A 17,735-nucleotide genomic window follows, 5' to 3' on the forward strand; every position below is an offset into this window, starting at 1 on the left:
AGTGACGTCACTCCTCAGTTCCTCAAAGAAATCTGCATTTTAGGATTTTTAAAATAATATAAGCAATAACAAACATAACCATTTATCTAAAACTAAGATCATTAGCACCCAAACATAGAAGCAGCATTTAAAAACACAATACTGTCTTTTTTCCAAAGTAGAACTATTAATAATCTAAAAGCGTAAAAACAGCAGAAGCAATCAATAATTTTAGAGAAATAAGAGAGTTTTTATTATCTGTAAATAAGCCCAATCTTTGAATTGGTCATATTTCCTTGAAACTAACAGCATAATTTAAAATAGTCACACCTGTCTAAGATCAATGAATTTAGAAGGGTATAATTTAGTGACTACCATGTCAAGTCCCACAGAGTTTGTGAGCCTAATTCCATATATGTGCTACACAGCATGTCTCTCTCCCCTGGAAAAGCAATTTCTGACTGCACTAATTCTTCTGCTAAAGGCAAAGGGAAGCCAGCAGCATTAAAAAATCAGAGATGGCCATCCTCCCACCCAAGCTTCAAGGGTGCAATCCACAGGCCAGATCACCCAGAAAGGAGGAATGGGGGGACATGTACCTTGAGGAAGACCAACATCCACCCAGGCCAGGTCCAAGCAGGAGTGGTGGGGGCTGAGAATGTTTCCCAGGTGGGAGTATACTTGTTCACTCTGTACACTTGTGGGAGGGCAGAAGAAGAGTCATGGCCACACAAGAGAGGTTGGGCCAGATGGCAGACTTTCATGATCCGCACTTGACAGGATTGGCAGGTTCCTGGTGGTGTGAGCCGTAGAGAGCTACACACCATCCAGAGTGGGCAGGTGTGTTTCCTCACATGGGCCCCTCCTACCCTTTCTACCCAGCCACAGGACCTCCATCTTTGAAGGACTGAGCTTCAGACGGCTCTGCTTGAGCCATCTCATCACTGCTTCCAGGCAGGGGGCTAATGCTTCTGGGGGAGAGTCAGAGCAGCCATGCATCAGGAGGAAGAACTGGATGTCATCTGCGGGTGTCATCAGCCCAAACTTCCATATCAGTTGTGCAAGAGGGCACATGAAGATGTTGAATAGGATAGGAGAGAGGACCACTCCTTGTGCCCTATCAATATGAACTCAACACACCTGGCACTGTGCCACACAGGGATCACTAGGGAAGGTATGGGATTGGGAGGGATTGGGATGATGCCCTCCCACAATCATTCCTGTCAGGGACTTCTTCAAAGGGCATTATTACCTGCTGGTCTTTGGGCCATTCTAAGAACTCTGTGGAAAGTCCCAGGATACTCTTTCCTAAGAGGAGCCTCTTGTGGCACAGAGTGGTAAGCAGCTGGCTGAAGCTGTCTGTCCATGAGGTTGGGAGTTTGATCCCAGCCGCCGGCTCAAGGTTGACTCAGCCTTCCATCCTTCTGAGGTCAGTAAAATGAGTACCCAGCTTGCTGGGGGGTAAACGGTAATGGCTGGGGAAGGCACTGGCAAACCACCCCATATTGAGTCTGCCATGGAAACGCTAGAGGGCATCACCCCACGGGTCAGACATGACCCAGTGCTTGCACGGTGGATACCTTTACCTTACAAAAAACAGATGATCAGATTATATTTACCTGTACTTTACTATCATTCAGACATTCTTGTTCATTTTATTCTGGTAGAAATATAGAGAAATGTAGCTACCATTTAAGAGATAACTGGCTCTTTATCCCTTAACAAAAATGTAACTGAAATATCACTATTATAAGAGGATAAAGATGAATGTTTGGTATAATGTGACAGCAGTGGTAAAATTAAGGTATTCCTAATATTACTATAAAATGGACTATAATAATATATCATAGAATCATCTTTACACCGCTCCGGGAGCGGTATAAATAAAACAGTAAGGAAGCCTTTTGCAACATTGCTTTATGAACCATGAACCGGCCAAAATTCATTACAAACTTTACTTTGTGAACCAGCTTGTGCCTATCTCTGGTATCTATTCCCTGGTATCTATTCCTTGGGTTAGAGACACTGAGGTCCATTCCGCATGACTTCAATGTTGCAAAAGGCTTCCAAATTGTAAATGCTACTAATTTGCAGTTATGCACGACGTCGCACACAATCTGCCACACTCCTGAAACAGTCCCGCAAAAAGCGATTCGTTGTAGCGCTTAAAGGGAAATCCAGAAAAGTGGATTCACCCTCCGAAAAGTGCTACACTCTTGCAAATAATTTGCAACAGTGGCGAAAAAGACCTGTGCGTTCCCATTGTTGCGGTTCCAGCCAAGTCTCTCCCCCTGGCTCTCTCCTCTGAACTTCCGGTGAAGCTATCGCCATTTTTTTTTCTCAGAGCGAGCAGAAAGCAACTAATTGGCGAGCCTTCATTCACCCAGCGAGGCTTCTCCGGCTACAGTCCCTACACAGAAGTGCTTTAAAGCTCCCCTAAGTCCCCAAGCACAACACAGCCCCGTTTGCAAGTTCCCTTTATTTTTGGCTGAAAATCGTGCCCGTGCATGGGGGGGGGATTTTTCTTTTCACTCGGGGGAGTGTGGTAAGGATGAATCACCAGCTCACACGCCAGCTGCCAGCTAGATGGGTCTCTACGTTAGTAGGAATCAAGGCATATTCGTTGCAATGTGTGTTTTTCTTTTTTTTAAAAAACCTGTTCTTAAAGGGAAAGGGGCTTTTCGGGAGCATGATAACAGCCACCCATTGGCTGTTTGTTTGATTGACGGCCAGGGGCGGGGCAAAGCACAGAAAAAATCGCTTGGCGAGAAATTTTTGGCGAGACTGGAAACCTGTGGGAAACGATTGAAATGCTACTGGATTCCAGTACAAAGGCAGGTATGCGTAACTCAGAACTGCACTATTAAAAATAGTGTTTCCGCTATCAGGAACCAATTGGCAACATTGGTCCTTGTGTGGAAAGGCCCTGAGAATCTGTGTGCCACTTCTCTATATGCAGCTTCATGTGGCCAGTTCTGTAAAGTAAAAAGCAAAAAGGGTGCTTTGGCTGGCTTTTGCTCATGCAGTAATCTGGCTGCATTCTCTGTTGCCTGGTGAAAGCACACCAGCATTAGTGGTTTCCTGGTCTCACTTTTCTACATAGTACATAGCATTGTGTGCCCCCTGTGTGAGAGATGTAGGTATTTGTTATTGAGGAAGGAAATGTTATTAAACCAACACCTACTAACTGTATAATACAATGAATGGTAGCACCAATGCAAGTGTTTTAATTAATGTCATCTCTTTTTTCCAGCTTGATGGTATGCTAAACCTGGGACTTTAGCCAGAAAGGTCTTAGGATCTCTACTACAGTGCTAGAATTTATAACCAGGGATATGTTCAACATTGCTAAAGAATTGGCAATTTGACAACTTGCCATAAGATCACATGACCTTAGATTCTTCTAGGAAAAAGACTCATGAACAATTATATGAGAGATTTTAGCTGTTCTTCATAGTACATCAATTTTAAGCTCTTCCTCCTCTTTGTCTTTCCCTGTGGACCCTGAAATACTAGGATGTCTTGCTGCCCCCCTGGTCAGTATCCAGCTCAAAAGAGTGCAAGTAATCAATTCTAGCACAGTCTTGAAAAGTATGAGAAAGCTGGCTGAATTTATATATTTACTATGCAACATATCCTGATCCTAACATTTTGGTACTACTATTGGAATATGCTCATCTGCTTTTAAATTTATTTATTTAGATTTTTATACCGCCCTTCTCTACGGCTCTGGGTGGTTTACATAAAACATTTTGAAACATTTACATAGAACACTCTCAAAATCAATATGGGAGACATACAAAATAAAAAAAATTAGAGGATAGGAAACAAGCGGTAACAAGGCTTCTGTTTATTAATCCTAGGCTTCAAGTATCATACATGAATGAACTTCCCAATTCATTTTTTCTTTCTGTGATTTCATAAGAGTCTTTTGGTTGTCACTCTTCTGAACAGCAGTTCAATCTTTTAGGATTCTCAAATTCTTCTATACCCTTAGCTTGAGCCCTGGCTGCAGCATCCTTGGAACACTTTACTCACACACTTCCCTTTCCCAGTGCATAAACATATATCCTTCTTTTGATTTTGTTTTGAGCCTGTCTTCTGCTTAATGAATAGAATGCAAAACAAGGACAACAGACTTAAGAGTTACTTGATAGAATCTTTGGAATAGTGAGAAAAGGGGGAAATATACTAGAAACAGGTGAGGGAAATTTTGGATTGGAAGATGGCTGCTGGGACACAGAGACAGCAGCTTCGTCCAGCTGCCACTGAGAAAGGAAGAGTGATGAGGAGCCCTCGGTTATAGCACAAAAATACCAACACAAGAAAATTAATAGTGTAGTAACTGGACCTTGGCGTCCCCAGTTCATCAGCAGTCTTTGGTGACACTGTGAAGTATGTATGACTGATTTTCTCCCTTTGAACACCATGTCTGTTGCAGAGAATGTTCCCTCAGCATGTTAAAAATGTGATGGAAAGGAAGTATTTTGACTATCTTTAAAATAAATGTGATTTAACCTGATATGTATGGTTTTAAAGCGTAGGAAATGTAAGTACCTGTTCTCAGCTGGGGGGGGGGGTTGAGTGGAATGTACACAAATTAGTGACAGGAGAAGATGCAAACTTTATAATTTATAATGTGTGGAACTGGGCAGGATTACGGTTTTCTTATAAATGTGCAAGAAAAAAATGATGTGACAAAATTCATAAGATATCTCACATTGCAATGGGAGCAGTGGATGATAATATTTAACAAGTATTACAAAGTGATAGACCAGCGCAAATAATTCATAACATTTTACACCTCCCAGAATAAGTGCAAATAGACCAGTATCTTTTTTATTATTCTATTAATGTTGAGTTAAACTTTAGAGGTGGATTATGAACAGTTCTCTCCCACACACTGGGGGAGGGGAGTAACCATGCACATACCAGAACAGATAAATCTATATATTTTTTCTTTTTAATGTCTGGGTGAGTACATAAATACCACTGTCACAAATAACGATGTAACTGAATATAGAAGTTTGGCTGCTTTATGTATGTGTAGCCTTTAATTTTCCACTGCCATTTTTGCCCTTGAAACCTCAACAAAGTAACATAGTAATGCTGCCAAAGAAAATTACTTTGAAACTATCCCAATGAATATAGATCCAGTTTATCCCTTTAAAATTATTCACCCAGACCAGTAACTAATTTTAATACCTGGGCCATTTAAAATAATCTAATTGAGAAAAAATCATTAGAATAGTTATGTGGCAAAATCTTCACAGTCCGTCTGATAATAGCTAGATCTTTAGAACAGACCCATAAAATGATTGAATGTCCCATTTAAATGGAAAGGTGGAGTATCAGTTTTCAAATAAACACGTCCTGAAACTTGGTGCTATATTCCCTTGTTGCATTTCATTAAGTTTTGCACAATTTTGCGGCTGTGGTTGGTTTCACTTTCCATGTCTTTCTCCACCCCTCTTGACTTTAACTAGGGGCATAGCTCATGCAGGGAAACATATCAAGTACCAGGATTTTAAGATTTAGCTGCTTAGTACACATTCTACCGTACACTTAAGATGGGGTGTACCTACTGCTATGCATGTATATCCCAAAACATGTTTTACTGCACGTGGTCATACCGTTTGGTAGCAATTGTGCCCATAACCCTGCAATTTTAAGTCACATTCTATTGATATCTAGGGAGTTTACATTGGTGTTAACAGTATTAAATCAGGCTGTTTTTATATCAAGCAGCACCAAGGTGCTATGCCAAGAACATGAAAGCACTTTATATTCTCTTACCTTTCCTAGTCAAACAAATTGTTATCTTGTATAAGTGAAACATGTAAATGTAGCAAATTAATAGTGCAACCCTAACTGTAGTTATGCCTTTATACTTTTATTGAAGTCAACTGGTTTAGAACATCATAACTCTGCTTAGGATTGCTTTGTTAGTAACAGGAGGTGGCCTTTTGCTAATCTCCCTTCTTCCAGCTATATTTGTGGAAGAATACAGTCCCCATTGCCTCCCGCATTGAAGGGAAATTGGTCATTTTGTCAAAGCTATTCTGTCAGCTCTTGCTTGCCCTGTCACTGATGTAAACTAACTGCTCCTTTTCACGGCTGAATGCCATTTATAATAGAAAATAACTGCTTACTAATTAGCAGCTATATCGGTTAACTGCTTATTTGTTAGAGTGTGAATTAGTAACCAGTCTTTGACTGGGCTATAAGTCTCCATAACTCTGGGAATGATTCTTGTTCATATAGCAAATCAATACCTGCCCGCCTACCCTTTACAAATGCATTCCTCCCCCCCAGGGTATCACATCTCCTTTGCAGTCCGCTTTCTCATTCCAGTGGGATGAAGCAGAGTGATAGCGGTGACACCTCACAGCGGGTGGTCCATTGTATGCTGTGATGTATTAATGGGTGTGATTGTTGAGGCAGCTACATTCTTTAATGATACATAGCAAACCCTTTTATAAAATTGCTGATAACTACACAAGAGATGCTGCAGCTATAAAAGAAAGTGACTAAGGAGAAGGCCGCAAAATAGTTATCCAATGAGCACCAAGCAGTGCCTCGGAGTAAAACAGATTCCGATATACCTCTCTTGATATCTTCCAGCTGCGTTTAATGGCTGTATTTCACTGAACAGTGTGCTGAGTTTGGATCTGGGCACAAATCATAGCCTTGAGTCTCAATGCAAAATCCAGGCTGTAAATAAGTCAAATAAATAAATAAGTCACCCTAGCAAAGGACGGCTCTCTTTCTTGCCTGTAAAATGGATATAAATGAGCTACTGGCACATAAATGGATCTGGCACATTTCAAGAACACTATAAATGACTAATTCTGAATACTGCACATCTCCAGTTTGCTGCAAAACAATTGTTCATCTCTCCTTAACTGAGGCTTGTGTCCTGGCCATGTCCAATCATTTCAAGGGGAGATATATTGCAATTAGACTTCGCTAGAGAGTTATGCCAAATGGCACCCGGCAGCCACTTGGCACCTGGTAATTTGGTGCCCTTTAATAGCACCCAAGATCTGCTGCAGGAGGCTGCCCACTTCACCGTACCTAGTAGTAAGGATGATATATTTGGTTAGGACAATGTACTGGGGGTAAGGCCAGGTTGGCCCTGCCAGGGAAACACATGCGTTTTGTTCCTGTTTGATTTTAGCCAGCTTGTCTCTGTCTCTTTAATTTATTAAGCCAAGTACAAATACAGTAATGACAGTAAAGAGCCAATAGTCAAGGTTCACAGAAAATACAAGTAGTGACAGCCAGACTCTCACAGGTATGTAGAAAACACACCTGCTCCGGGGCTCCTTGGACCCCCCCCCCTCCCTCACACACATAAATGTAGACTCCTTCCCCCACTTCTCCCTTTCCTTTCCCTCCTTCCTGGTCCCTCCCCCCCTCAGACACACACAGACTTCTTCCCTCCTCCCTCTACCTCTTGTGGCAGAAGGGCCCTGGACTCCTCCGGCCTCATGGGCGTTGCCTCAGCCTCCTGCCCCCCTGCCTCTTATGGCATACTCCCTGGGGTGGGACTATGGACATCCTGTCTGTTGCCATTTTCCTCCCAGAGATCACGCCAGAAGATGTGTTCCACATGAAAAAGGTGCTGGGTCCAGCCAAGGGCTGCTTGCTAGAAAAGTGTCATAAGGCCCCTTCCTCTCCTTAAGAACCCTCTGAAAAAGACAACAGATAGGAGACACAAAGTATGAGTGTGTGTGAGAAAGAGAGGTTTCAGAGGTCCCGTAATATGTTTATTTGGGCAAGAAAAGCAGATGGATTGCTAGTTGTAGAAAACCTACACAGTCAAGAAACATTCTCTGTGCATCTCGCACACCTCCGGATACTCAGCTGTAATGATCAAAACAGCAATCAATTTCTTCACTGTCAGGAGTTCAGGAGGAAGAATAAACATTCACAATAGCAGCCCCATTTCCCATCACCACCAAGGTTTCATGCCGAGATATACATTCTCCATTACTTTCAGATAGCTCAAATCTGTTTAATGCACTAGGATAAAATAATACTTTACAGGTGCTATTTTAAGAATGAGATGGGAGCTTGATTATTTCAGGAAGCACATTTAGGCTGAGCAGAGAGTGAAACTTAACTGAACTATTCTGCGCCATCATTTTCTGTAAGGCCAGAAGCTTCATGATTAATATTTTAACAGCCCAGGTTATATTCTCTGCACAACTTAGCCCCATCTGTCTAAAAAAGTAGGGAAGATCTATAAGAAAGGAAAATCTTGATGCCAAGCTGAAAATTAAGGATTTCTTCCCAAAGGCAATTTTGATTGCAGCTCTCGTCCTCCACTTTTTCTCCAACAACCTGAGGGAACCCATAGGAAGTTTATAATGGAGTTTTTGAAGGAAAGAGTTGTCCTGACTCACTGAACAAAAAGGAGAGGATCAAGAAGGGCTGTGGAGTCACAGAGGAAGCCTGCTCACTCAACCAGACACCAAGAAAAAGAAAGTATGATTTGGACTCTCCAGGGCTGCAGGAAGAATAAAAAGTGCCAGAAAACCCCCTCATTAGTAAGGTCAACGACCATACATGAACCAACCAGGGAGCTGGCAGAGTCGGAAGCAAGGGTCATGCAGAGTGCCCCGGCTCTCTTTGGAGTGGGCTGTGACACTTTGAACTCCCAGGAAAGACCGGTCGCTTCCAAGGAAGGGGCCGACCCCTCACCCCACAGGGCCTTCGGTGTGTCTCCGGCCTCGGCACCGGGGGGACTTCTCGGGAAGGGAAGCGGAGGCGGTCGCCGTCGATCTACGCTCGCGTGAGGGTTTACGGCAAAGTGGCAGCAGGAGAGCGGGCTCTGCGGCCGCTCCGGAGCAGCAAGCGAATCGCGCTGGCTCTTCCCCGGAGGACGGAGGCGCACAGCCCGAGGCAGGAACGCTCGCCGATTGAGAGGCAAAAGGCGCCACCGCCAGCCCGCGCGGCAGGACCTTTCCACACACGCACGGAGCGTGTCCTCGTCTTGTCTCTGCCGGATGCGCTCGCGGGCACGTAGAAAGCCGGGCTATCCTCGCAGACCGATGGCCAACAGGTGCACGTGCGCGCGCACTTCACGCACGTATTCCCGCCTGGACCCCCGGGCAGAGCACCCCAGCCCCTCGTGCGCGCACCCCCGGGGTCCACGTGCCTCGCACGAGCCCCTGCAAACCTGTCGTTTGGGCCGCTGGTCCCAGCGCCATTGCGCAGCCCTGGGAGACCGGGTCCGTTCGTCCCCTCCTTGCTCTCAGCTCTCTCTGCCCGACTTCGCCCGCGAAAACTCCGCTTTGCTTAGGAGACCGAGGCGGTGGCGCCGATCGCTGCCTTCGCGTTTCTAGGAGGGATGAAGCCTCGGCCGGTTTCTGAGACAGTTCTTTGCCGGGGGAAGGGGGGGGCGGGGAGAGAAGAAAAGGATGCCAAAGGAAAGGGGGGGGGGAGAGTGAGAAAAAGAAAGGAAAGCGCCAGACAGATCCGTTTTCTCCTAAGCCTTGTTTTGTTTTCTCTAATTGGTCCTAAGGGAGGCAGGGGGATTGGGCAGGAGGAAGGACTCCGCTCAAGCACAGTTGATTTAATTGGTTCGCTTTTTGCTTTTTTTTTTTTTAACTAGAGGGGGAATCAAAGAGCGGGGAGGGAGAAAGAGGGGGCGACCGAGAGGGGGCGGCCGTAAACAGAAGGTGCAGGCAGATCTGGAAGGATTATAGATTACATTCAGGGAGAGGCCAGTCACTAGGAGCTCTTCGACGTGCTCGGGATCGAGAGATCCAACTCCCCAAAGGACGGGTTGAGGGGCGGGGTGCCGCTGGAAGAGGCAGGCGGGGCTCTTAGCGCGGAACGGCCAGCTAACCGGTGAAGTTTCTGGGCGTCTGACTCGCCCTCCTGAAGGACACCAAAGCGAGCGAGGGTGTCCCACCTGTCGAACCGCCCCGGAAGCTTCCACGAGCGCCATCAAACTGCCCGAGTGATTAGTTGTGGGTCTGCTATTTTTTTAAAATTCTTCTAGGCAGGGGGCGGAGCCAGGAGTTACCAAGCCCCCCCCCTCCCGAGCATCCTCTGGGCTTTACCTTGAAACACCAAGATCCTCGTCCCCGTCCCCAATTCTAAGCCAAGCGAGAGACTTTCTATCTCCGACTGCGGGGGCTCCTTTCGGGAAGAAAAAGAGAGTCCTTCCCTGGTCGAGTGCCAGTCGGGAAGCACACGGGTGGAGGGCGGCGGCCGTGGAAGGGGGAGCCAGGGATCTGACCCGCTGGCTGGGAGGTCAAAGGAGAGAGAAAGGCTGAACCAGGCGAGCGGTTGCTTGCGGGGTCCGGTCCCGGGTCAGTTGTTTCGCCGTGGGCAGGATGTGAGGCGCTGTGGCTGCTGGTCACCTCCAGGCTGCAAGGAGCGAAGCTGGGCATCTGGAAAGAGATCCGGCGAGCTGCTTATCAGGCACGGGGGAAGGCACCCCGGAGCCATCCTTGCTCTCCATTCAGTGCCAGGCCCGGCCCGGCAGCGCTGGGGGGAGAAGAGCGGCAAGCGAGGCGAGAGCATTACCTATCGGGCCAGCAGCTGCAGCGGCGTCTCGCTCCCCCCACCCCTTTGCCCACCCGCTCCCCTCCCTCCCCTCCCCTCCCCCGTTCCCGGGGTTGCAGCCAGAGGCTCATTAGCAGGAGGGAGGGCGAGGAGGACTCTGGCGCGCGCTGCTCTCCGCTCCGCGGCGTCCTTCGCGGCTCGCAAGTTGGCCGGCAGTTTGGGAAGAAGCCGGCGGAGAGTTCCGAAAGCGCCTGACGCTCCTCGCCGAAGGAAGCCAAGGGGATCGGGGCCCAGCCGAAGAGGAAGAAGCCGCGCAACTTTCGGGATTTCGGGCGCCGCGGGCTCTGCCTAGCGAGTCTGGCCTCGAGGCCGAGCCCTGGCCGGCGCCCCCTCCCCACCCACTCCCTCCGCGCACCTTCGCCAGCGGCCGGCGGCGCTGCACTCCGGTCGGGGCTCCGTTCGCCGGCTCGCCGCCTGCCCGAGCGCCGTTGCCTGAGCGAAGCAGGCTGAAGCGGACGGCTAAGGGCTCGCCGTGCCGTGGAAAGTGGGGCGCCACGAAGGGCATTTCCGAGCCAGCTGCCTCGCCTGGTCCAAGGACGAACCGCCTGATGCTGCCGGGGCTTTTTGGGGTTTGGCTGCTATTCTTCGCTGGCTATGAAGCTTCTGCCTTGAAGATGGAGACGATCTGGGTGTTATTCCTCTCTCTGGTCCCGGTATCCACCCGGGGACAAGGCGCCTACGGTAAGCGACGCCGCCGGGCCAGGATTGCCTCCTTCGAACTGGGGGGGGGGGGGGCGACGACGACGGGCAGATCAAAGTTGTGATTTATTTGTTGAAGCACCTGCCGCGGAATGCTCTTGGCAGGGGGCCACGCTGGTCGCAGATCCCCCAGCGCCGGGAGCGACTCGGTAGTCCGTGCTCCCGCGGCCCCCCTCCCCCCCAGCGCCCCGTGCCAGATTTACGCGTCCGAAGAGAGGAAGCCGATTAACCCTTTCAGGAAAGGGAGGGAGCCTGCAACTTCTTGTAAGGCGAAAGGGCCCCTCCGGAAGGGCGGCGCTGGGGAGGGGGTGTGCTGTGTTTGCGTGGCCTTTTGTAGCGGCTGGAGGGGCGCCTGTAGTGTCAATGCGGCTCTTTGCCGATCCAGCCCAGCAGCCTGGGAGGGGGGGGGTGTTTTCGTGGGCAGACCCATTCCTCTTCCACCGCCAGGGCCGGCTGTTGCTTCCACTCTTGCTTTCTTACCTGTTGAGGGGGGTCCCATGTGCGGCGAGAGCAGCTGCCTTCCGTGTGCTTCTGCCGGCCGGATTCCCTTAACGGCGAGTTCAAGCTACACCTCCCTCTCCTCCTCCCCCCCCCCCCCCGACAGTTGCGTTGGTCGAGCGGAGCTCGCAGCGGGCGGGCCGGGCGCGGGGAAGGAGCCGACTCGACTCCTCTTCTGCAGCGAGGGGGCCGAGCAGCTCCCCCGCCAAGTCGCCCGCGAGCGCCTGTGATTTTAAAATGAAGCGGGATTCGAGTCGGCTCTGCCAAGTGGCACCGCGCATGCACGGCGGTTTCCGAGGGCTCCCCTCTGGAGCAGGGATTTCCCCCCCCTCCGGGAGGGGGGCCACCGGAAAACCCCGAGGGCCAACCCGGGAGCGGACGGGGCCAAGGGAGCCCTCTCGCTCGGCCCCGGAGAGTTTCCCGCGAGCAGCAGAGGCCTGCGCGGGAGGCCCGGCGATCGCCTTCCCACGTTTCGGGACGAGCGGGTTTTCGCGCGCCTTTCGCGCTGGGAGAGAGCCGCGGGCCGGGATGCTGGAGGAGACGGTGAGCCGGCACGTTTGCAAATGGCTGCGGGAGAAGGAAGCCGGGGAGGGGCAGGGAAAACTTGTCGGACAACCACTGACCCACCGCGCGGGTTGCCTCCGAAGCAGCTCCGACGATTCGCCGTGCACACGCACGCCTATCCTGTGCCGCAGGCAAATGGCCCACGCGCGGAGAGTTGCGTTTCAACACTCGCCACTCAAGGCGTTTCTTTCTCGAAGGCACCGCTCCGCACTTCAGCCGTCCAGGGTGTCTCCCGTCACGGCCTCTTGGGCTATTGCTCTGAAGTCGCTTTGGAGCACCGGGCCCCTCGCACCCCCTCCTTTTGCGCGCCGAGGGGCGGGCGGGGGCTCAGAGGAACAATAGACCTCCCGTGGTCTTTCAAAGCCGCCACCCTTTGGCTCGTGTGATGTATATGTGAGATCTACAGATGCTGAGTTCAGCTCGCTGTGGACCGGCTCCAAGTGATGCCTTTGTAGAACACTTGAATGATGTCTTTTTAAAAAGGAGGGGGACGGACGGACTGGATTTCCCTTGTCCTCCCTTTAACATCCTCCAGGATGTTAATTCAGATTTAGAAGCCTTTTTTAACTGCCTTAAATAGATGCAATTTTGTTTCTACTCTCTTTCTCTTGGTTCTTGTCTCTCACATGCGGAAGGGAGGATTTAAGGTCCAGGGGGAAATTAGAAGAAGCACCCAAGAGCAGTGAGATGGGGTGTGTAATGGCTTTGTAGCAAGAGAAACAGTGTGTGCAGGTTTTGACATCCCCATGGGTGTTTTATATGCTCCCAGGCAAACTTTTTATTTTTAATTAGGTGACTGCTGCAGTCCAAGCAGAACTACCAGCAGATTTGTTTCCAAGGGCCTCACCAGTCCCTTTAAAGCTGTCAGTCCCCTGGCACCCCTGGCTTCTCTTAAACCTTGCACCCTGGCTTTCTAAAGATACCCTTTTCTTATCTGTATGGACCCTTTAAATCAGGGGTAGTCAAATTGCAGCCCTCCAGATGTCCATGACTACAATTCCCATGAGCCCCTGCCAGAAAACCCTGGCAGGGGCTCATGGGAATTGTAGTCCATGGATATCTGGAGGACCACAGCTTGACTACCCCTGCTTTAAATACACCACACTGCCTACTACCTTTCCTTCAGAGCTCTAGATGTTTAGGGGAAAGAACAGGAAAAGCAGTTCATAACAAACCACACTGAAATGAAGCCATTGTTTAAAGCTAGCATAGTGTGCAACTCCCCTGTATTCCATTTGCTGTCCCTCCAACCTTCTTGTATCAACACTCAACAGCCATTTAGCTGCCTTCTCCCATCTCTTTGAGAGAATAATGGTTTTAATATAAAACTATTTCTCTGCATGTGGCTCGGACCATGGACACTGGCATGCCACAAACTTCTCCCTCCCCTTGGCAGTCCTTCCTTGAGGCTCCTCTCAGAAGCTGTCTCCAATCACAGCTGTTTGTTTAGATGGTGAAATTGCAGCTCTTGATGTATGTGGTGTTCCAGCAAAGCTATTATTTTTGCAAGAAAATTTAAACTAGGATTAGAGAGGAGCTCTCCATTTCTTTTGCCCTGAACATTGTTCTTGAATTGTAGCCCCAAGCTATATTTAGTAGGACTATTTCATGTTCTCTGTGTTTGTCTCCTGTGGCATTTAATGTGGAAATGTTGGGAATTCAGTTGCTGTGCTTCAGTTCACTTTTATTTTGCTTTCTTTTGAGCGTTATAGTGCTGAGGAGAAGAGGGCTGGTGGAGGGGGAGACACACACGGACTTGTATGAAGGCTATAAATATTTTTTGCAAAGATAAATCTAGTGAGATTAAATCAGATTAAACCAGATGAAATATCCATGTGATGTACCCTTTAAATAATAACCCACTCTGACATTCATAAAGAGGCCTCAGCCTGGCTTTATTGAGATGGATGAAATAAATAAGGGCAAGTGTTAAAGGAAAATGCTTGGAGTAGAGGCTTCCTTTAATTAGGAGTCAAAGTACTTCTCGCTTGCTACCTGAAGAGGCTTGTTACACAAATTGGTGTTTGATATAATGACTGAAGAGTGTCTGAAGCCCAATAATCTTCCTTCCCTTCATTATCTGATTCCATCCATTCAGACCTATTTACTAAAAAGACATGTTTAAGCTGGTCACAGGGCTTGTTTCCTTCTTCCTGGAGTACAGCTGTTAAGAGAGCTGTCAAAAGTCAAGTCTTACTAGGCTCCTAGTGAAATCATAGAATCCTCTTGACTTAAAGTTGTGTTTACTTGCCTTAAAAAAACACCTTAAATAATATTTAAATCATGCATACAGGCTGGCCTATATTTTCTGACAGGTGCTTGAAAGTATTCCATGTGTTGGCATACCAAGGGGAATGGGAAAGAATGATCCTGTATCCCAAAGTAGGATTTGTGCTGGCACATCTGCATGCCATGTGACAACAGCCCTTTGTAGTATGGCTTGAAGTGCCTATAAATGGGCCTTGAGAGAGACCCAAATTAGCCAAGTTGAAGCTTAAAGACCAACAAGATTTTCAGGGTTTGAACTTTCAAGCACTGAAGCTCTATTTGTCAGATATTAGTCAGAAATTAGACAAAACCAGGAATACACATTCTTCCTTTAAAGAGGAGCCCTCAAAACATTTTTAAATGTCACCAGGAAATGTATTTATTTATTCAACTGTTTATACCCCACTTTTCTACCCAATGGAAACTCATACCGGCTTACATCATTCTCCTGTCTATTTTATCGATACAGTCACCACCCGGGGAGTTAAATGAGTCTGAGATTGGCCTTAGGTCCCCCAGAAAGCTTTCATGGCAGAGTGGGGATTTGAATCTGGGTCTTCCAGATCTTAGTCTAACACCCTGCATATTACACTTCTCTGACTGTTTTCAACCCATGTTCCACTACAATGTTCTGTTGACAAAGCCGAACAGATGAGAATTCTGGAATAGGGTCATTGATCACAATTGTCTGGAGCTGTCAATTCTTCAGAATTAGTAAAGCACACCAAGGAAGGCTTGGTTTGGAAACTGGAACATCAGGAATAAACCAGGTGGGTTGGGGGAGTGTAAAATCAGTGGGAAACATTTTTTTGCCAGCCTGTCTCTGAAGTGTGGTGGATTTTCATACACTGATAGCAATGACTATCCATAATATGTATTGATGTTGAGCTCACTACATCCTTTAACTGCTGAAGCAAAAGTAAATGCAGTAAGATGTGTTGAGTGCCTTTTGCTTGCTGTATCTTACCTTACGTTAAAAGTTAAAAACACAATGTGGCTATAATGACAAAAGAAATACAACTGTTAAGTGTGATGGAATGACCACTGGTTCAGCTCATTCCCTACTTATGGGTGATGAACAGAAAGCCAATTGTTTTATGAACTGTTTGGATTTATCTAATTTGGATGTGTCCATCTCACATGATTAAGTTTGGTCACTACTGCCATTCTGCCACTCGGCTGCCACTGCTTCCAATTGTTTAAAAAGTATGTAGTAAAATTGGGCGAAGAATCAGTTTCACATTTTTGAGTTGAGACTTACTACTCACTGTATCAGTGTCTTGTTAATCTTGCAGTCATTACTTCTGATGACTTCTTGAACAAATGCTGACTGCACAGATACAACAAGTGGACAACATGTTCTGTCTGTTGTTGCTTATTTAAAGGAAGCAAGTGTGATTGCACAGGTGCAAAGAAGGGATGAAGGCAAGTGACTCCGTGTTTCATATGTTGGTGAATTTAATGACACAAGCAACCATGACCCTGGGGAAACTACTTCAAGAAATGACCCAGTTTCTTGAACTGGGTGAAAGCAGCCACAAATTGTGGCTCCTGCATAGGTGAAGTCGGTGGGCATGGTGTTATAGTTGAGGCACACTGCACCCAGAAACATGGAGGTGATCTGATCAGGAGTCTTTTCTATATATAATCAAGGAAATGCAAACAAACCAGGACAGTATTTTTTTATATTGAAATAGTGAGGCATGCAGTTTATCTAGTTCTGAATATAAAAGTCTTCCTGGAATGTGGAGAGGCTATAGCTCAGTAGCAGAGCTCAGTTTTTGGATGCAGACATCTGGATCTTATGTAGCTGGTGCTGGAGAAGCCCTTTCCTTGCTTGAGGTCTTGGAGAGCTGCAAGGTTTCACAATATAGACAGTACTGAGCTAGGCAGACCAATAGTCTGACATGGTATAAGGCATCTTCATACTTTTGTATAAGAGAGAGACAGCAGTATGCACACACACAGTTTGAGAATGTTAGTGACAGTTTGAGAATGTTAGTGAAATAAGAAATAGTGTTCCAAATAACCCCACAGAAACACCTTGTATTGTGCATATTGGTCCACAGGAATGTAGCTACCCTTACTTGATCCTTGAAAGAGTCTGTAAAAATTTTGTAGAATATAGTGGTTAATATATAGCAAAAAATGTAACAAATTGGAAAGAAGAAGAGTTGCTCTCTGTTCTCTATCCAAAGGAGCCTCAGAGCGTCTTACATTCACCTTCCCTTTCCTCTCCCCACAACAGATACTCTGTGAGGTGGGTGAGGCTGAGAGAGCCCTAATATCACTGCTCGGTCAGAACAGCTTTATCAATGCTGTGGAAAGCCCAAGGTCACCCAGTTGGTTGCATGTGGGGGAGCATGGAATCAAACCCTGCTCACCAGATTAGAAGTCTGCGCTCCTAACCACTACACCAAGCTGGAGAATAGAGTATTGTATTAAATATAGAGACAAAGAGTATTGTATTAAGTGTGCAGATTTCCCTTTAACCAGCATTCTCTCTCTCTCTGTCTCTCAGTGTGTGTGGCTTTATCCTGGGCGGTGGGCTGCTGCTTTGTTTACTTTAGGAACAGGATTTAACAAGCCTTGATAGGAGTGTTTTATTGCTAACATGGAGCCGCTGACAGCCCAACTTTCTCTTCTCATGCTGAGAAAAAGGCTGTGAGTTGGCAGTCCCCCATCATTGTCTGCTTGCAGAAAACAAATCAACACCTTCCAGGAATGTTCCAGAGTGGAAGATAAAAGGGCTAGATGATGAGTTTCAGAAGAGCACATTGGTTGACTATCTGAGAAAATATCCTTGATGGGCAATTGGATAGAAATCACACAGGGGATGTCTCCATTATTGGGGGCAATATAATGCCGACTGAACACACACTGCAAGGACTAGGACTAATCCATTGCAAAGAAAAGGGGGGAGGGGGTGAAGTTAAAAATTTCCCACTTTCTAGGAATATGGGGGTCAATGCTATATTTCTGAAGTTGACAGGGTGAATATAGTAATAATCTGTCCTCATTAGATGGGAAGGGAGGGGGAAGTCTGTAGGTTTGTATTTTCCAGTAGCATCTTCATAACTTTGCTTTCATTTCTCTGGTCAGGTCCTCTGCTTTTAGAACATTGTCTCCCTATTTCAACAGGG

At 47.2% G+C, this 17,735-nt stretch overlaps 1 protein-coding gene and 1 long non-coding RNA gene across 5 annotated transcripts in view; one reads left to right on the plus strand and one right to left on the minus strand.

Annotated features, from left to right (window-relative positions):
* Nucleotides 1-3,853: 3,853 nt before the first annotated feature.
* On the minus strand, nucleotides 3,854-11,033 carry LOC143839739 (uncharacterized). Of its 2 annotated transcripts, none has more exons than XR_013231843.1 (3): nucleotides 10,919-11,033; nucleotides 7,436-10,485; nucleotides 3,854-6,693 (listed from the first exon to the last, which is right to left on the minus strand). It is a non-coding gene; the product is annotated as an uncharacterized LOC143839739 (long non-coding RNA). The 2 variants fall into 2 exon arrangements; XR_013231842.1 differs by lacking the exon at nucleotides 10,919-11,033 and having other exon boundaries at nucleotides 3,855-6,693; nucleotides 7,436-9,367; nucleotides 10,056-10,555.
* A 17-nt stretch (nucleotides 11,034-11,050) lies between these two features.
* The window catches only part of MDGA1 (MAM domain containing glycosylphosphatidylinositol anchor 1), a 465,137-nt gene continuing 458,452 nt past the window's right edge, over nucleotides 11,051-17,735 (plus strand). For all 3 annotated transcript variants that reach the window (XR_013231840.1, XM_077342151.1, XM_077342142.1), the window contains exon 1: nucleotides 11,051-11,244. Coding sequence is in view for 2 of the 3 variants with exons in the window: in XM_077342151.1 (XP_077198266.1) it covers nucleotides 11,112-11,244 (133 nt within the window). In the remaining variant the exon portion in view is untranslated. The remainder of the gene's footprint in view (nucleotides 11,245-17,735) is intronic.

This window comes from Paroedura picta, chromosome 1 (genome assembly GCF_049243985.1).
Source record: "Paroedura picta isolate Pp20150507F chromosome 1, Ppicta_v3.0, whole genome shotgun sequence".
Classification (NCBI taxonomy): Eukaryota; Metazoa; Chordata; class Lepidosauria; order Squamata; family Gekkonidae; genus Paroedura; species Paroedura picta.